The 20,112-nt window shown below is 31.5% G+C and overlaps 1 protein-coding gene and 1 pseudogene across 2 annotated transcripts; one reads left to right on the top strand and one right to left on the bottom strand.

The window, feature by feature from the left end:
- Positions 1–607: 607 nt before the first annotated feature.
- Positions 608–4,152, bottom strand: LOC145189048 (E3 SUMO-protein ligase NSE2-like). Its single transcript, XM_080065614.2, has 3 exons — positions 3,018–4,152; positions 1,043–1,271; positions 608–910 (listed from the first exon to the last, which is right to left on the bottom strand). The coding sequence occupies exons 1-3, from the start codon at positions 3,266–3,268 to the stop codon at positions 713–715; spliced, it is 678 nt and encodes a 225-aa protein (XP_079921740.2). The 5' UTR covers positions 3,269–4,152; the 3' UTR covers positions 608–712.
- A 4,343-nt stretch (positions 4,153–8,495) lies between these two features.
- On the top strand, positions 8,496–12,397 carry LOC145190906 (uncharacterized; annotated as a pseudogene). The gene is made up of 4 exons (XR_016452975.1): positions 8,496–9,035; positions 9,154–9,268; positions 9,368–12,101; positions 12,210–12,397. The product of XR_016452975.1 is annotated as an uncharacterized LOC145190906 (transcript).
- Positions 12,398–20,112: the final 7,715 nt, after the last annotated feature.

Below are 20,112 nucleotides of genomic sequence, written 5' to 3'. Positions count from 1 at the left end.
ATAATCTTTCTTAACATATCGGAGAAATTATCTACACAAAAATTATTTAAAAAATCTCAATATTAAATACAAAACCTAATTTTCAGTTCAGAATTACAGGGGGAATAATGTGAACGTATTCGTTTTGTGCACCTTCACCGGGTCAAGTTTCAACATAAAGCGGTTGAACAATGGAAACGGCCTTTGTTTCCAGACTATATATTCTTGTGACTATGGTGCTATGCAAGCTTATCCAAAAAAAGCTTGTCTACTCAACCGGAATAGTAGACGAAGTTTTTGAAATTGCACTGTTTTTGGCCGCATCGACCATACCTTCATGCATTTTAAAATTGAAAACATGTTTCCTTTAGTTTTATACGAAATTATTTAATGCCTTATCTTAATGGAAATTTTTACAATCAAACAAAAGTTGACTTTTTTTTCGATTAGCGCGTGTGGTGAGATTTTTTGGGGTAAGCGATTTGTGTGGGGATTTTTTCAGATTTAAAAAAGATTTTTATTAGTTAACTTCTTTTTATCCGATAAAAAGTTCAACTTTTTCTTGTTAACGATACAAAAATAGTCACGAAAAAAGGGGGCAAGTGAACAACTATTTACTGAACAACTATTTTAAGGGTTCCCAATCTTAACAAAATCTTTTTTAGAAATGGAAAAAATAAGTACAAAATTTAAAAAAGATATCACCAGAAGAAAGAACTCATGAATTAAAGAGTCATTTGCTTTTACGTAAATTTTTCATCTCGTAAGAAATAACGATATTTTCTTTGAGATTTTCAAGTTTTACAAGCTGAACGCAACCACCAACTGGACAACGGCATTTACGTTTACTTAATTGAATATGAGAAAGTATGGCTTCCTTACTGTATGAATGCCCACAAGCTATGTTTAGCATTGGATCAACAAACTCAACCTATAGTTAAAGATTTTATACAAACGTAAAACAAACATAAAATAAGAGAACCTATGGAACAGCAGGAAAAGTTAAAAATAGCAAAAAAGAAAAACAAAACAAAACAAAAAACCAAAACGAAAGCTTTACAACCTTTGTTATCGGACAAATATATTGATTTGTACGATCTTGAGTCATCTCAACTTCACAATCATTGTTAGATACATTACCCAAAGGGTGATTTGATTTATGGTGTTGATTCCAAACAGTGTTCATGAAATCTGCAACATGCTTGAATTCTAGTATTTCATCATCTGAGTTTCTGGATTGAAGGGTTTCAAGATTTTTTGCGTAAATTTCACACAAAGTACCAATTTCCTGTCTATAAAGAAAATTAGTAAAGTAATTTTAAACAGATATTACCAAAACAAAGTATTAACTAGAATACTTTCAATTTTTTTTTTTTTTAATATATTTTCTTTGATATTTGAAATATCAGGAAGCAATAACAAACTAATACTAGATATCTCTAAGCTCATCAATTGTCTCTTTATATAAATTCTACAATTAGTCAATGTGCTATTTTTCTTTATACATCTAAGTTTGAAAAAATATCTAATCACTAATCAAATACTGTCCAATATTACTTCAATACCTTAAGATATAACCCTATATTGATGTATCAGTGCCCCAACACTGTCTTTATTGTTCCCTTACAGGAGAGCAAAAAACAGTTTGTTTTTTATGTGGTTTTTTCTTACTTACAAGCCCATTTTCAAAGTTTATCTCTGTAATTGTTATCTCTGTAATTGTTATGAAGAGGACACAGTGTAATTGTTATGAAGAGGACACAGTGTAATTGTTATGAAGAGGACACAGTGTAATTGTTATGAAGAGGATACAGTGTAATTGTTATGAAGAGGACAAAGTGCTATGTACCACTAGCAAAATCACAACAAGTTATACAAAGATCATTAAAAAAGAAACTTTTTTTTAAAAAAAGGTTTTAGTGTTGTTTACCTCTGGGCATTGATATAATAGTATCTTAACATCTTAACACTAGTAATTATTATCTTAATAGTTTGATATAAATATTAATATTATCTTAATATTAATAATATATTTATATTGTAAGATAATATCATAACAGTATTATACAGTAATATCATATAATATTATGTTAATATTATATTAATCATGATAATATCATATAATATTATATTTATATACATTCTATTCTCTATAAATAAATATTTAAAATCTATTAAACTTTTAGGATGTTAAAAATACCAGCCTTTATTTTTTTCACAGTTGAGCACTGGAAATAGTCTATGAGCAATTAATACATGAATACAGCTTGATGACCCATAAACAAAAGAAAAATATTTTTCTGTCCAGGTATAAAACTGTTCTTGTATTTATCTTGTACTTAGCTTTAAATGTAAAAACAATTTTTTCAAGCTGATCATTTAATATTGTAAAACACCTTCACGCATTTGTATGTTATTTTATATTGCCTAAGTAAGTTACTAAAAGAATCATGCGTATTCATTTCAATTTGAAAAAAAACTTTACTTAGGTAACAATTTGAAAAAAAACTTGAAACTTTGTTTTGAACTTTCAATAAACTACTCTGCTTGTCAGTACATCTCCACAAACTGTTTTTTAAAATCCAAAGTCTAGTTTACATCTAGCACTTTTGTTGTAATAGTAAAATTAGCAGTATATGAAGTTGATGGAAAGGTGATTTTATCTTCTAAAACAAAAATAATCTCATCATATGGGTTGATAAGTATTATCAAAAAAAAAAAAGAAACAGGAGTATCATTAAGTGAGTTTGTTTCAAAGTATTTTGTGTATTAGAACACCTAAAAATTTTAAATCAATTCCCTAAAAATACTCATTTAAAGCAAAAGAAAAAATTTTAATAACAAGAAAAAAAATATCAATGAAGAGATTCTTGAAAAATTCATAAAAAATTTACAGTGCTGACAACTGTAAATTTCTTTTAAAAAGCAATAAAAGTTGATGAAGGAATTTTGTAATTGGCTTGTACAATATATAAATAACAACAGAAATATAATAACAACAAACATTTTTTAAAATATTAGATTTAAAAGTTACATACCTTCCATTTAAAATACCCTGAAACTGAAGTTTAGAATCCTTTGCTGCATCACAGCATTGCAAAAGATCACGCTTTAGTTTAGCATATTGGAGCATGACTTTAAGCAGTTCATCAACAATTTGTACTCCATCTTCATTTTCTTCACAATCTAAGGCAACTTTGCAGCTAATATCAACACCATCTTGAATAATAGAATCAAAATCATGAAGCTTTTGTATACACTCATCAACTTTATGAAATGAGGTGCACATTGCTTTTAGAACTTTTTCATTTAATCAACTACTATAGATACGCATACATACATACAAACATACATACATACATACATACATACATACATACATACATACATACATACATACATACATACATACATACATACATACATACATACATACATACATACATACATACATACATACATACATACATACAAACATACATACATACATACATACATACATACATACATACATACATACATACATACATACATACATACATACATACATACATACATACATACATACATACATACATACATACATACATACATACATACATACATACATACATACATACATACATACATACATACATACATACATACATACATACATACATACATACATACATACATACATACATACATACATACATACATACATACATACATACATACATACATACATACATACATACATACATACATACATACATACATACATACATACATACATACATACATACATACATACATACATACATACATACATACATACATACATACATACATACATACATACATACTGACAAAACCAGGCAATGCTCAAAAGTGATATCTTTCAATCCTTCTCAATTTTACATATTGCGTTGTTTGTAATATTAAAAAGATGCCTGTAAATTTTTTTTTTTTTTTAATATTTTCAAGTTCCTGAGTTATGGTCGGTCAAACTTTTGCCCTTTTAATACTTGGAAAGTCACTTTTGGGGTTTTATGATTTTTAAACTAAGATTAAAAGCAATGAGACCACTGCACCCTAAGTTTCTTTTCATATTATGGAAGTATAGGTAGATTTAAAAAAAAAAAATCAAAAAACCTTCCTTTGTCTAAAAATCATAAGCTGAAATCACACATTTTTGAATTAGGGGCCTACTTTAAATACATTTATCTCGGAGCGTAAAAAGTGCTCGCGACTTCTCAAGTGTACTAAGGCGGGTGTTGCGTTAAAAAAGTTAGTCGTTAAAAAAGTTTATTAAATGTGAAATCTGCGCATGCGCAAAATCATTAAAACTTTTTTAACGCCTTACGGCGTTAAAAAGGTTTGCCCGTTAAAAAAGTATTCAAAATGGTACCGTCAACCGAGGTAACTTTGGTTGCCGGGGTGACTTTGTTGACCGGGGTCAATTGTTGATTTTTTTTAAAATTCCTAAAATTTAACAAAGATAACATGTTTTAATTTTGTTAGAGATACCAACAATATATATCGACTATTATATCAACAATTTTGGTATATCAACAGTTTTTGTGAATATAGCACAGTTACTTCGTAGACTACATTAAGTTTATTTTGGCATCTTTTGACACTTCTGATACATTTGAATTCTTAGCCGGTGAAAATGCCGAGGAAATATAAGCGAAAGCGTGGTTCAAGACCATATGCAACTTCATACAGTCAAGAAACGTTGTCCAATGCTATTAAAGAATGTTTAACTGGAAGAATAAGCGTGAGAAAGGCTAGTCGACAGTTCGGAATATACGCTTCCCATTTGCTTCAACCGCTGGACGTTGCTGTTTTCCGTCCGCTAAAGATAGAAACGCGCATAAAAAAATCAATACCAAAAAATCAGTTCCCCGGTCTTCTTGCTCTACTGCAACGTCAATTGAAAAGCGATAATTTGAGATCTGACTTCAAGGCTAGTGGAATATTTCCCTTCGATAAAGAAATGGTCATGAAGCGTTTGCCACAGGTTAACAAAGACATTGGAGGAGGTACCGGTAGTACTGTTAAGGAAGTATTCAATGAAGATATAGGTCTATTAGTGAAACATTGTGGACAGGATGGGAAAACAAATCGCACCAGAGGGAAAAAGATCACACCTGGCAAAGCGATAACACCGCAAGATCTGGTGAATAACACAACTCCTACCACATCAAAGAATAACAATAACACCAAGAATAACAGTAACACCAAGAATAACAAGAAAAGGGCAAGAGTTGAACAAGTGTCATCATCCTCAGATAACGATAATGACCTACTAGAAAATGACTTTTAATGACTTTTGCACAATAACAGGGAGCTAGTTGCAAAATTTTTTGTCCATTTAAATGTTCTTTTCATGTTTCTCTAAGTGTTTAAGGACTGATGATTTTTTAAAACTCCAAAAAGTGACCAATGTTACCCCATAGCAGGGGTATTATTGATCAAACATGATAGAAACCTGGGGTAACATTGGACACTTTTCGGCGTTTAAAAATAAATATTTGTAATAAAAAAATTAAAAAAATAAATATAGAGGCCTATAGCCAAGACCTGTAATGTTATTACCACAAGAGAAAACTGTAAAAAATTAATAAGATTCAGAGATGTTTAAGAAAAACTGCCAAAACTGACCAAAGTTACCCTGGCTAACGATACTCTTTAATTTGCGCAACTCTCAAATCCACAACAGAATATGCTTTGAAATTTTGATTAAGGCATTGGGAGGCATTCTTTTTTTATTTTTGAGCAAAAGCTCTCAAAGAGAGTTGCAATTATTTTTTCCAAATTTTTTTTCCCTGTAATTTTCTAATTCTACAAAGTTATACAATTTTCATGACATTTTTTTTTTTCATTTGACCTCCTCATAGTATCAAAGCTTTTAAACTCCTAAATAAATTATATTTCATGAAAAAATAGAACATAGATACTCACTTCTAAAAGAATTATACTATACTAACTATAGTAATATATACAAAATCAAATATTTTTAAATTCTCATATTATAGTTCAGAAATATTAACATTTCACCATGAGCTCCTGTTAAGCTATATCTCTTTGCAGTATATACATTTCCACCTATACTAAAAAGTCTTTCACTCTTCACAGAAGACGGTGGGCAGCTTAAATACTTTAAAGCAAGCTTTGCTAATAGTCGCATTTGGTTTTCTGTGATTTCCACCACAGCAAATGATTGCTTTCTTTGTTAATAAGGTCTTCATTTGAGTAGTGTTGAATTTTGTTTAACAAAGTTTCATTTGAAATTAAAGTTTGTAGTTGACCAATTTATTTAGAATTAAATCCTACAAGTTCTTTGAAGCAATTGTCAAAACCCATTTCTACTATATCTTTCTATTCATTTAGTACTGTACCATTATTTTCATATTCTGAGTCAATATTTTCAATGTCACAAGCCGCAGACCAATCATTTTCAGTAACTTTAATGTTTTTTATATTTTCATGGGTTTTAATAAGCTGAATGGTTATGTTGTCAGTACTTTTTTTAGCAGCTGAAAAGTTGTTTTCATTTTTGAACATTTTTAATTTGAATTTGGGATAAAGAAATGTTGACAAGATGATGTTATAGTTATCAGTATATTGTTTGAAACTATTCTCCATTGAATTAGTTGTCATCAATTAAAGCTTTATTAATGAAATGTTTCAAAAACTGTATCTGTGGTATAATATCTGAGACAATTTTCACTCAAGCGAACTCTTGTTTTGTGGAAATCTTTTAGCAAAACACAAAACTGTCCAATAATCATCCATTTGTTTGCATTTAATAAAGGAAGCTTACCATTTTCAAGTGCATATATGGTTAGAGGTTTCCTTTGTTCATAAATTAGTTCTAACATATGACAGGTACTATTCCACCTTGTTGGAACATTTTGAATAAGTTTGTGCTTAGGAACATTGTTTGCTTCTTGAAGAGCTTTAAGTTTAAGGCAGGCTTGGGGAGAATGGCTAAAATGCCCAACAATTGAATGCTAGTTTGCAATGACATTCTTTACAACTGTTTGTTCAAAAATACACTCATTAATTACTAGTTGCAGTGTGTGTAAAAACAAGCCATACTATCATATGGGCTATCTTTAATAGCCTTAACAATATTTGTACCATTATCTCTAGCTATTAAACAAATTTTTGAAGGTGATATTTTAAATTCAGCCATAATATCTTCAATCAGTTCAGCAATATTTGCTGCTATATGCCTCTCAGGAAAAGGAGCTACTCTAAGTACAACAGTTTTCTGATTAAATGTATTGTCTAAACAGTGACCTGTCAGGCTAATGAAGCTTTCATTTGAACTACTGGTCCATATATCAGTAGTAAAGCTTATGAATTCAGCAACTGAGTAAACATGGACAGCCATTTTTAATATAAAGTATGCACTAATTTTTATTATTTTACATACCCTAATGAAACAATGCAACTTTTTTAACGTCTAATTTCATTCCCTAACGAACACTCCTTTGACCATACTGCACATGCGTAACGCATGTGCAGAACTATTTATTAACTTTTTTAACGACTAACTTTTTTAACGCAACATGGGAAACCAGTTTTTTTCTAAAAAAAAAGCCGAAAGCTTTAGTTAAAATCGATCGGTTGTTTCGTTAATAACTTATGCATACCGCGGTAAGCTTCGCTACCGAGAACTTTATAATTTATGCAAACCGTATTTGGCGTCAATAATTTCTTTTGTATATATAAGCAATTTTTAAAAAACAGTTCTGTTGCGAATGACGCGTAAGATAATTTATATAATAAATTTACCGAAAGCTACAGCCGAGAATATTGAGGAAATATAACCGAGTAAAATACAACCGAGACTCATTTTTATTACATTTATCTTTGGCGCAACCGAACCATAATTTATTTATAAATTTTTATTGCTTTTTAGTGAACACGACTGAAAATTGTGAACAAAAAGTACGTGACAAACGTTATCACTTTTGTTTTTGTTCTATAAAAAACAAAGTTTTATTATTGTAAAACAAAAAAAAGATGGTTTTTATTTAATTTTCGAGCTCTATGTTAATTTAAAAGACTTTGTCACGATGTAATTGTATGGCTCAAAGCTCAACGGATATTCTGAGGCAAAATTTAGCCGAAAACGAGCGCTAATCTCTGTGCGCGGACAGGTTTTGTAGTAAATATTGGCTACTTTCTAGCGCCTATCCTATCTCGTAGGTTACTTATAAAATATATATTTTAATTGCATCAAGAAATTCATCAAAAAATCTTTCCAACGGTACCAAATATGTGGCATTTTGTTTAACTTTTAAACATAATATCAACTATAGCATAAGTACAGTTTTTGTTGAAAAAATTCTGGTTTCCCGCCTTAGTTCACTTGAGTTATCTTATTCTTTTTTGAAAGAGTATCTCATTGTTATATGAATGGTCTAAAGAAACTAATACTGTTTACAAAAAAACTTGTGAGTCATCAAAGTGTAAAAGGTTGAATCGTATTTTATGTACGTAAACTAGTCATATTAACTAGTCATATTAACTTACCTAGTTTGAATAAATTTTTAAAAAAAAGATAAAATTTAAGAAATTGATAATGAAGAACTTTTATCGTAGAAGTACTCAAAGAACGTGATGTAAAAACATATAAATAATATTAGATTGTTGAAATAACTTTACGTCAAAATGATGCTAAATCTGATTTTTATTTTTTTTTTCATTTATACGATTGTGGACTTGAAAAAATTTTACTTTCCATTAAACATTTTTAACTTGATGTTTATTGAACATAATTAATTATTGTTAGGCATTATGGGAAAGGTCCCATACAGTTATTCAGTATGGTTTATTTAGCATTTACTTCTGAATTATTCAGAACAGAGAATGAGCATTTTATGCTTAATGTACTTTAAAAAAAGACACTTAGTTGCAAAAAATGTCAGAGCAAGAGGTTGTTGTTGAAAATGTTTGCAAAGTTAATGATGTCAAGTGTGGACCATATCCTCGTTTTAATGAAAAAAGGTTATTCAAGATACAAGATCTGACGTTGGATGTCAAAAATTAAAGTAAGAAATGCTCTTAGCAGTTGTAAAAGAAAAACCCGTTAGTATCATATACTAGTGTAAAACAATTGTTTAATTCCCTCAGTTTACATTGCATAATATCTAAGATTTATGTTTTTAGGTTTTAAAGGCGCACCAAGAGACAGAATGGACAGAAAAGTCTCTTATAGAAAACCGAGGGTGCACATCGCTTTCTGATAACAACTATATATGTCCTTACCATAGATTTAACTTTGGTAAGAGTTTGTTTACAACCGTATTTCAACAACAACAAAATTTAATTACTAACCCTTTTAAATAAATATTTCAAATTTTGATTTTTATTAAAATTCAAGGTATTGGCTGGGTTCCTCCAAGAAGATGTTGTCATCCAATGCATGAACTAAGTGTTGGTAAAAAATCACCAGCTGTAAAAAGTGTTTTAATAAATATGTCAACAAATGTTTCAAAACATTAAAACAAAAATGTTCCTGTAGGTTCCTTATTTTGTCACAATCACCTTAAGTCAGAGCGCATTCTTATTCAAACTATAACAAGTACTGCCACTAACGAAGAGTTAGTTGAGGACACAACTGGTTTTGATTTTGAGCCTAAAGAAATTTTACTTTCTGGAGAAAAGGTTGAAGGTGCTATATCTACTGGTAACAACCTATCAGAAGCACTCCACATCAGTCCTTTTCAGTTTCAGATAAAGAATAAAAAGATAGCTGATCTCAGCAATGGAACCAAAAATAATTTACGAAGAAAATTTGAAAGAGCCAAGGTACAGCTTGCAAAGAGGTTCGCTGAAGCTTTTGCCCCAGATCAGAGTGAAGACTTTATCTCAATTGTTTTAAAATTATCTTTGGAAACTTCAGGCAAATGATGCAGTACCTGATGATCTAAAAAAATTTGTTAAAATTTATGAAGAAAGTGACTCAATGGGTAAACATATTGTTCTGTGTTTAATTGAACATGAAAAATTTACTAAGAAGTTACTTATGGAAGTTTTTGGGTGCTCCAAATACAAGATAGATTAGGCACAAAAAATGAAGAATGCTAACATAGGTATAACTATTCCTGTCGAAAAAGAAATTACATGAAATCGACTAGACCAGAAAAAAGCTGAACATTTTCTTGATTTCATATTTAACAGCAACCTTCTTCAAGATGTTGCATAGGAGTCACAAAAATTAAGCTTGACTCAAATGATGTATATAAAATATCTCTAAAATGAGTCATGCAATTGCATTTTATAATGAAGTTTACAGAAGTGAGAACTACTCTCCTTTATCGGAAAGTAGTTTGTGGCGAATACTTCATGCTGTTAAACCATCTCAACAAAAATGTTTAGCGGGACTTGACAATACTACTGCTGCAGCTATGAATGGTTTCTCTATGTTGCAAGGTTTATCTTTGAAGTACAAGAATAGAGAGCTGAGTAATTTATTTAAACGCAGCAAACGATATTACAAAACTAATTTCCAGTTTAACTGCCGTGCAACCTTCCCTAATTCTCCCACTGCCCAATATTTGCTTTGAGTGATTTAACTGACAAGCAATTGCAACAGATTTCAATAGCACCTAATGATAAGATTTGTTATGAGTGTGAAAATTTAAACAAATCTTTTGTTGAGATAAAAAGATTAACATCAAATAATTCAGCCGACGAGGATACTATTTATGATATTAAAATTGCTGAAAAAGATATCTTTGATTATAAAAAACATTTAGTGTGTGATTGTCAACAGAAAAAAGCCAAAGTTTTTGCTTTTGAAAGTGTTGATGAAGAAACAGGGTTTTGGTTGAAAGACTTTGCCAAAAAGTTCTACCATCCAAATTCAGGGAAGGTCAAAAAGAATATATGGGAAAAAAGGGGGTGTCACTGCATGTAGACATTTTCTTCACTAAGAAAAACAATATTTTACAGAAAAAGGTGTAATTTACAACTCTTTATAGGTGTAAGCAAGGTTTATTGGAAACTATCAATTGCCCAATTAGTTTTCCAAAGTTTAAGCATGACCATTCTGCTTTTAATAAACTCTTTGCAAAATCTGACAATGCTTCATCGTACCATGGCAACTTTATAATGGAAGCTCTTTTTATTTTGTGCAAAAATAACCAAATACAGCTTAAGCGCTACGATTATAACGAACCTTGTTGAGGCAAGGATCAGTGCAACAGAGAAGGTGCCGGAGCAAAGTCATTGATTTGTAGCTTTGTTGATGTTGGTAACGATTTGATGTGTGCAGAGGGCATTTATACTGCTTTACATTACGGACATGGGCTGAAAAATTCTACTGTTGGTGTTGCCACTATAAAGGGCAAAAGCAAGTTGAGTGGAACAAAAATAGCTAAAATAAGTCAGTATCATTCATTTGAGTTCTTTCATAACTATATAACAATGTGGCGATACTATGCAGTTGGCGATGGAGTAAAACAAGAATATTCTAATGTCAATTTTGATCTGCAAATGTTTTTAACACACCCATATAGTGATAATGACAAGAAAACAAGAGTTTTTAAAAGCAATATGAAGGAAAAGTTTTGCGAAGATAGATCACTAAATTTGTTTCACTTTTGCTCTGAGCCAATTTTTAATGGATCATTCCATACATCAGAAGAACTAGAAGAACACATGTTGGAAAGACACATTATCAGCACTTTAAAATCAGGAATGGATAACATGAGACAGAGTTTCATAATGGAGATGCAAGTTCAATCAAACTTACATAGTTATAAACCAAACTCACAACAGGAGGTATTTGAAGAAGAATGTTCTGACATTAGCAAATATGTTAAAGGTTGGGCTTTACTTACACGCAGTACCTTCTGGTATAGTATGAGACAAAAAGATATATAAACTCTTTATGGAAGGTGAACTATCTGGAAAAAAGTTTAGCCAAGAGCAGGTGCACCTTTTGATTTTTTGAAAAGAGCTTCAAGTCTCAGAATATGTAACAACTCAGCAAATAAGATCACTATTTTCATGTTGGAGCAGGCTAAAAAAAGACAAAAGATTAAATGAACCATTTGAGGTTGGAAGTACTAATGCGGATAACGAAGAGGAAGAAGAGACAGCAGATCAAGGTAATAATTTTTATATCTACTCTCATTAATGTATATTTTAATACTATTTTGTAATTATAAATATTTGTACAAGTGTTTGTATAAATATTTATATTTTTCTTTCTGTAGATCAAGAAAAATTAGCAAATGAAGAATTTGAAAAGGAATTAATAAGCATTGCTATTGATTTATCTGATGCATGGTATGAAAACGATTGGATTGTTGTTATTTATATGGGCAATTGGTATCCTGGGATTATAAATGAGTTACTTCATTTTCATTCAATGTTTAAAAAAAAATGTTTTTCATTCAAATAAAAACATTTTTTTAAAAACATTATTTGATCATATTGATTAGGTCACTAATTTTAAACAAAGTTTTACTTTTGTCAAATGAGAATCAGATTTTTCAAACTATTTTTCAAATTAGAGAAATCATTACTCATATTAGGTTCTCAGTGATGGTTACATGGTGAGCTGTATGAAGTATGCTTCTGCAGTCAAGAACCTTTTTAAGTGGCCAGCTTTTCCTGATGTTATAAAGTACAAAGACAGTGAAATCATTTGTGGAATTCTACCACCATTACCGTTAAAACAGTCTTGAGACTATAAGCTTATGGATGATCAATTTGAAAAAGCCAAAAAGGCATTTCAAGCAACAATGATTTAAAATCAAAGACATAAGGATAAGGATATGTAAAACTGATTTAAGACGCAAACAATTACATAATAAGATAAGGACGTCATATAATATATTGATTAAATCCGCTGCTACATTCGGTTTTTTTTTTTTTTTTAATATATAAAAAAATTAACTTTTTGTGGTGGAGTTATTTCAACAATGCAATATTACCCCCTAAGTTTTTTTTTTGCATTAAAAAAATTGTAATATGGGGTAATAGAAAATCTATACATTCAATCTTGGGACCTTTCTCATTTCCCATAATGGCTGATATTTAAACGCTAATTAAAAAATATTTTTACACTTTGATGACTCACAAGTTTTTTTGTAAACAATATCTTCTCCGTTTCTTTAGACCATTCAAATAACAATGAGATACTCTTTCAAAAAAGAATAAGATAAGTCGCGAGCGATTTTTAGACAAAGGAAGGGTTGTCCTCAGGTTTTTTGATTTTTTTTTTTAAATCTACCTATACTTCCATAATATGAAAAGAAACTTAGGGTGCAGTGGTCTCGGTTCTTTTAATCTTAGTTTAAAAATCATAAAACCCCAAAAGTGACTTTCCAAGTATTAAAAGGGCAAAAGTTTGACCGACCATAACTCAGGAACTTGAAATATTTAAAAAAAAAAATTTGCAGGCTTCTTTTTTACCCTATCAGCATTACTAAATATAAAATTGAGCGCGTTTAGATATCACTTTTGAGCCGACAGTACTTTTGCCTGATTTTATCAGAAAATGGCTCTTAATGATATAGTAATGTGCGTGTAATTTATTCGTAGAATTTATAAAACAAGAATTTACAAAACAATTTATAAAACAATGTACCCAAATGATACTAAAACATAAAAACGACAATTAAAAGCATTAGTCACCTGTATATCATATAACACAGTTTCTATTTTTAGAAATGATTTATTCTAAACATATTTGCATGTTAACGTTATTCTACGAATCAATTACACGCACGTTATTATTCAGAGAAATTGGTGCACTGTATTCAAAGTATAGTCCATCGTTAGCTACAACTTTTTACCACCTTTCAGGAAGCACACGCATTCCGCTTTGAAAAAATTTATTGTCTAAAAGGATAGGACATCCCATTGAAGCGCCTCATGAGCTTTTGCTTAAATGTTTAGCGATTGCTCACATATGAGAAAAGCGTGTGAAAAAAAAAGCTTCAACTTAAAAAACGGCCAGCAATTGTTTCTAATTTTAGGAGCACCTATGTTAGCCATTCCAGACGATTTTTTTATAATTCAAATAAACATATATAATTTATATCATTAGCTATATCATCAGTGGCGTACCTAGGGTAAATAGCGCCTGGGGCAAACACCGATCTCGCGCCCCTCCTCCCCCACATAAAGTGTTTAATTACAATTTTTTAATAAATGATGACACACACTTTTAATAAAACTTTATTATTCATTATAAATAAACAATTTGTTTATGTAACATACATTACAAATTTATTTTTCTAGCTTTAATTGCTGCAAATTTCTTAATAACATTGTCAAAGTCAATTTCTTCGGTAATTTCTCGCTCTATGCTTAGTAAAGCGAGATCACAGAGACGGCTTTGGCCCATCGAAGCTCTCAAGTAAGAGTTAATCAGTTTAAGTTTACTGAATGATCTTTCACAACTAGCTACAGACACAGCTATTGTTAGCAATATTTGCAATGCTATACGCATATTAGGGAAAACGTTTTCGTCTCCATATTCAACTATAAACATAAGTAGTTGCTCGGGACTTGATACTTTTTCCTTACGGCTAGTAAGCAGCATTCTACAGTCCAAAATTTCTTCGTACAGTTCTCGTCCATCCACATCAGAACTGTAGACTTCGCCAAATTTTTAACATTGATCTTTTAAGTGATTGATTTCCGTATTGAAGCACAACCCTTCCACATCAAGAAGAAATCCAAATTTTTCATCAATTTCCATTAATCGAACGCTTCTTGTTTTCAATTCATTAAAAAGACGGTCGACAGTCCCTTTTATTACCCTTTCCATTTCTTCTTTTGCTGTTAACCCAACATCTCTAGACATTTCGCCATCCATTCTTTTTTTTCTTCTTTGACGTCTTTCAAATTCAACACCCCATTCGTTGCAAATTTGAACTCCTTCTTTTAGTGAGTCAGTAACTAAAACTTCTCTCTCACTTTGGAAATAATCTTGGAGCGATTTCAAATCTAAAGCTGCATTATGAAAGTTCATTTTAGGATCCTGCAACCTCTTTTGAACACGGTCAATTCGGCCAAGAATCTTGTTCCAAAACCCTAGCAATGTGAGAAAGTCATACGTTAAAATTCTATTATAAAGCTGCTTTGCATCGCTTTTCGTTTCATTTGACGCGCTTTCGTCTACCATTAAGTTCTGAAGAACTTCCACTATTTCATCAATGTAGGTGTATACAGGTTTTACTGATTCTGTTTTGGCGCTCCACCTGGTATCGGAAACGGACTTCAAAGTAATAGGCACAGCATCTTTAAGTTTTTGCCATCGTTGAATTGATCTTGAGAAAAAAACGTAAAGCTCATTGATGGTTCCAAAAAAAGTAACCATCATTACTTCTTCTTTAGCCGCATGTACGCCTACCAAATTAAGACTATGATTGTCACAATTGACAAATATGGCAAGGTTGTTTTTTTCCTTTATTATTTGATGCACACCACTCTTGTGGCCAGCCATAACAGCAGCATTGTCATAGCATTGTGACCTGCAATTTTCTACATTCATATCGTCTTTTTCTAATTGCTCCAATATTGTTTGGGCTAAGCTAGCTGCATCCTTATCGCTGAGTTGGATAAAGCCAAGGAAAGATTCTTTTATATATACTGCTTTTTTCTCGAAATCGATCTCGACATACCTAACTACCTCAGACATTTGTTCGCGATGGGCTAAATCTGGAGTTGAGTCAAACATTAGCCCATAATACTTTGCTTTATGTATATTTTCAAGCAAGTTAGCACGAACAGTGGATGCTATGATGTGAATGAACTCGTTCTGAATGTTGGGAGAAAGATATGTTGTGGATCCAGGATGGCTCTCCGCAAATTTTAAATGATCTTTAATAACAGGATCAAAATTGGAAACTAGTTTCAGTAAACCAAGTAAATTTCCTGAGCTAGCATTTGATTGAAGTGATTCTCGGTGTCCTCGCAAAGCTAAATTTTGCATTGCAAGGTATTTGATGCAGTGCAACAGCCTTTTCAAAATATCACACCACTTTTGATTTTCTCTTTGAATTTGTTGTTGAAGTTCTGCATCAATTATTCCTCTATTGTAAAATAAATTTCTTTCCAGTTCTTTCCATTGGGTAAAGCATTGTCTGTGGTTTTTTGAATTTTCATGTACATTCATTCTCTCAGGTGCTTTCCAATTATTAAATCCGCTTTCTTGTTCCAAACTAGATTGGTTTTCGCATTTTAAAAAAAGAAGACAGCAAAAACAAAAGGCAGAATTTTTGGAAGGCGAGTAAACCAACCATGAACGCATCACTTGCTCACCGTGACCATTTCCTAATTTTTTAAAGAACCAACTTTTGTTCATAGAACGATTGTTAGTCGGCAGAAAAGGACCTTCGATGTTTTGGAAATATTTAAAACCATGTTTAATAATTTCAATTCTCAATGGATCAGCTATGATTGCTTTTCCTGTTTGTTCACTAAACATAAGAAATCCGATGTCGTGTTCTACAATAATTTTAGGTATGGGACATTTAACAATTTGGACGTTTTCGGATATCAAGTCTTTATCTTCAACGTCATCAATCTTCATTTCTTTGTCAAACTCAGGCCCAACTTCTGTTTCTTTAGAAGTAGCAAGGATTTTGGAATTATAACTAAAACTCTCTGCATCGCCATCAATAGATGCCGCAGCTAATTCTTTCTTGCTTGAACTTGACCCAGTATCTTCTAATTCTTGAGGCCTTGTGCTTGCAGAAATTTCTAGATTATCTGAAGAAGTCGTGCTCGTGCTCGTGCTCGATTTTTGAAAAAACATCTTAAAAACTTTGCTGCTTTTTTCTTTTTCTTTTGCCTCTAATGAACGTCGTTTTCGACCTGCAGCCCCACTTTCCTTCTTTTTCTCAAAAGAACGATTCATGGTTCTCAGCTAATTATTTTTAAAATTATCAAGAATTTGCTATATATAATTGACAAAAGCAATATATTTTTTAATTACCTTAACATATCTCAACAAAATATTTTAGAATATATTTGTAGAAGACGAATCCAGTGATTCAGAAGGCGCCCATGCAGGCAATACCAGGCGCCAGTGTATATTTCAGTTTTGATTTATTTAAGGTGGCTCACCCCCTTTAAATCTAACTTTTTATTTATAAATGTTAAAAGCTTGTTTTTTGTTTTTTATATAAAGAAATTATGTTAAAACTTTAACTTTTTAAAAGAAAAATGAAATTTGCTTTTTTTGATGCTGAGTCAGAATAATTTGTCTAAAATCTTACCTTAGTTAAAACAATGATATCTTGACTAAAAAATAGACTAAATATACATTTTTTTTTACCCCCCTTTTTTATCGATCTTAATTTTTTTCTTCAATTTTTATTAATAACAGTCGATTTCCTTGACATATTCGTAACCGCTTTTTTTAGCACATTTTTTAGAAATATAATATTTTGCAGAACAGTTGAAAAGCATAGTAGATCTAACACTGAGAAATAATTCAAAACTTAATTTATTTTATATAATATATTATTTCTTAATTTATTTTATATAGTTCTCACTTATTGTATCGCAACCAAGCCTCTTTTGCGCCCCTTTCAGGTTGGCGCCCATGGCACGTGCCCTGCCTGCCCCACCCTAGATACGCCACTGTATATCATTTTCACTTGATTCAATTTAAATCTGGTTTGAAGTAGCCATTTTTAAACATCAAAAGTTTAAAAAGCTATTTATGTCGGCAACGGCATATTGCTTTTACTCCGACACAAAAGCAATTGCTTGTGAACATAAGCAAAACTTTATTCACACATTTTTAAACAATTGCTATTGCAGCGAGCATTTTGCTTTTAGTTTTTACTTTTACTAAGAGCAATTGTTTGTGAGCAAATGCTCTTTTTTATTCACTAATGCCTAATGCTCTCAAATAAAGTACAGGGAAAACCTTCAATCTTTAGCAGTAAATGATGCCAAAGCAGCCGAACAAATTGCATCTCGAGTTATTTCCAATAAAGAAATACCCCCGGAAAGAACTATTCGACTTGCTAAAGCATCCGGGGGGCCTCCGCTTTCAAAAACCCCCGGTAAATACCTATACTTAAATAACTTTTACATGCATATTTTGAAAGAAAGTCTTGACTATTAAGAAATGAGAGTAGATAGATTTCAGGAAATATATATTTGATAAGTTTCTAATCTCTTTAAAAACGAATAAATTAAAAGCTTTACCAAGATTTCTAAATAAAGTTTATTATAAACATAAAATATACATGTTTTGGTTTCAGGTCAAACTTTTAGAAGAATTTCCTAAGAGTAGGTCAACACTTAAGTGATTTCTTCACCTGAAGTGACTTAAAAATCACCGACGGAAAAGGCGATTCTGGTACAATTCGGGTTGTTGCTCACTGCAATGATTTATTAAGTCTTGTGAATCATGTTATTCAATCTCTCAAAATTTCTGATGGCTATTTTATTAAGCTCGGAATTGATGGTGACAAAAGTTTTCTCAAGTTTTGTCTAAGCATTGTCGATACTGCGTTCAGGGATAAAACCAGGTCACCGCCACAAAAACAGCCTCTCACTCAAAGGACTGGTAAAGACACTGGAGTCTTTACAGACACTGGAGGCATCAGATTTGCCAGAAACTCACTCCAATATTGAACAAATCTGGTCTCTAATTAATGCAAATGGACTTAAACTAATTTTGGCTTCTGATATGAAAGTTGCAAAATTAATTCGTGATTTTCAAACCCATTCAAGTATTCACCTTTGCACATGGTGTGACGTCAAATCCAACTGTCTTGCCGAATCTGGAAACTTGAGAACAATGGGCTCAATCAAATCTAGCCTCGAGTTTTTTCAGCAATCTAGCGGGGATGTTGCTAACGCAAAACTGTTCGGTAATGTCATTCAAAAGCCAATCTCAGTCGGCCTGAAAATGTTCTAACTTTGGAAATCATCCCACCGATGGAATTGCATCTTCTCTTAGGAATTGTCAATCGTCTTTTAGAGATCCTTAAAACTGCTTGGATAGAAGCTGTTAAGTGGCCAGCTGCCCTCCACATATAACTTACCCCATATCATGGGGGCCAGTTTGACGGAAACGAATGCAGAAAGCTTTTTAAAAATGCGGATGTGCTGCAGCAACTTGCTGATACAAACTTGGTTTCTAATATCTTTCACATAATTGAAGCATTTAAAAGTTTCAATTCCAAACCTTGTTTTGGATTTCAAGCTCCAAAGCTTGCTTTGGATTCAACCTACAACCGGACTTCGAGTGGTTCTCATTCTACAGGTATTTTTATTAGCACACTATGCAGTCAAAATTTCACTCAATTTGAACATTCAAATGAAGTTAATTTCTGCGGACAAAATAAAATGATTTCAAAATTTGCTTCGCCAGGTACCTTGCTGTGTGTGCTATCAGAATTGAGAATTGAACAAAGTGATCTTCCAGCAAAACCCTGAATGGCCACCATATAAGTGGCGTTCTTGGGTCAGCTAGGTTGGCATTATCGTAATCCATGCTAACCGTGCATGTTTCCAAAGGTAAGAGAACAGTTTTGAATGACTTTTAATTGCATATCACTAACTATAATTATAAATTTTAAAAGAATATACCTGAGCTAAACATTGAGAGTATTTGTTAAGTGAAACGAGAATACCTATTAATAAGTATCATTATCTGTCTAATTATATTTCCATTGAGGATCTATTATATTCATTGAGGATCTATTATATTATATCTATTGTGTTAAAATTTTGTTTTTATGTCTTAAGTAGTTATAATCTAGGAGCCGTTAGTTACACGAAGCATGCATGAACTATAGACAAACCATATACGAATCACACACACACACCTTACAAATAGCAGATTTCTTATTTTGCACATATAATATATATATGTCTATATATGGACCTACTCCTTGTACAGAAAAAAATTTCCCAAACCATCACAGTCCCTCCACCGTGCTTCAGAATTAGAATTTGGTACCAAATGTCATTTCTAGTGCCAATATGGCGTCATACAAATTATCATCATTTGCAAAAAGATTTAATTTAGATTCGTCTGAGAAAGCTACTTTTTTTCAATCTTTGATTAGCTGTTTTTTGGCAAATTTTAATCGGACCTTCTTTTTCTTTTTACTGATTAATGGTTTTTAAATA

Source organism: Hydra viridissima, unplaced genomic scaffold (assembly GCF_058129835.1).
Source record: "Hydra viridissima isolate aposymbiotic clone 2 unplaced genomic scaffold, HvirCarnegie_v1 scaffold_5, whole genome shotgun sequence".
In the NCBI taxonomy this organism is placed as follows: Eukaryota; Metazoa; Cnidaria; class Hydrozoa; order Anthoathecata; family Hydridae; genus Hydra; species Hydra viridissima.
The sequence above is the reverse complement of the archived record's forward strand: the minus strand, read 5'-3'. Positions and strand labels throughout refer to the sequence as shown.

What these genes read in the sequence shown, in the direction of transcription:
- LOC145189048 (XM_080065614.2), bottom strand. Translation starts at nt 3,268, where the DNA reads ATGTGCACCTCATTTCATAAAGTTGATGAGTGTATACAAAAGCTTCAT. An exon ending in CAGGGTATTTTAAATGGAAG is followed by an intron (nt 1,272 to 3,017) that starts GTATGTAACTTT and finishes TTTTCTTTATAG; the next exon opens with ACAGGAAATTGGTACTTTGT. An exon ending in ATATTTGTCCGATAACAAAG is followed by an intron (nt 911 to 1,042) that starts GTTGTAAAGCTT and finishes CTTTAACTATAG; the next exon opens with GTTGAGTTTGTTGATCCAAT.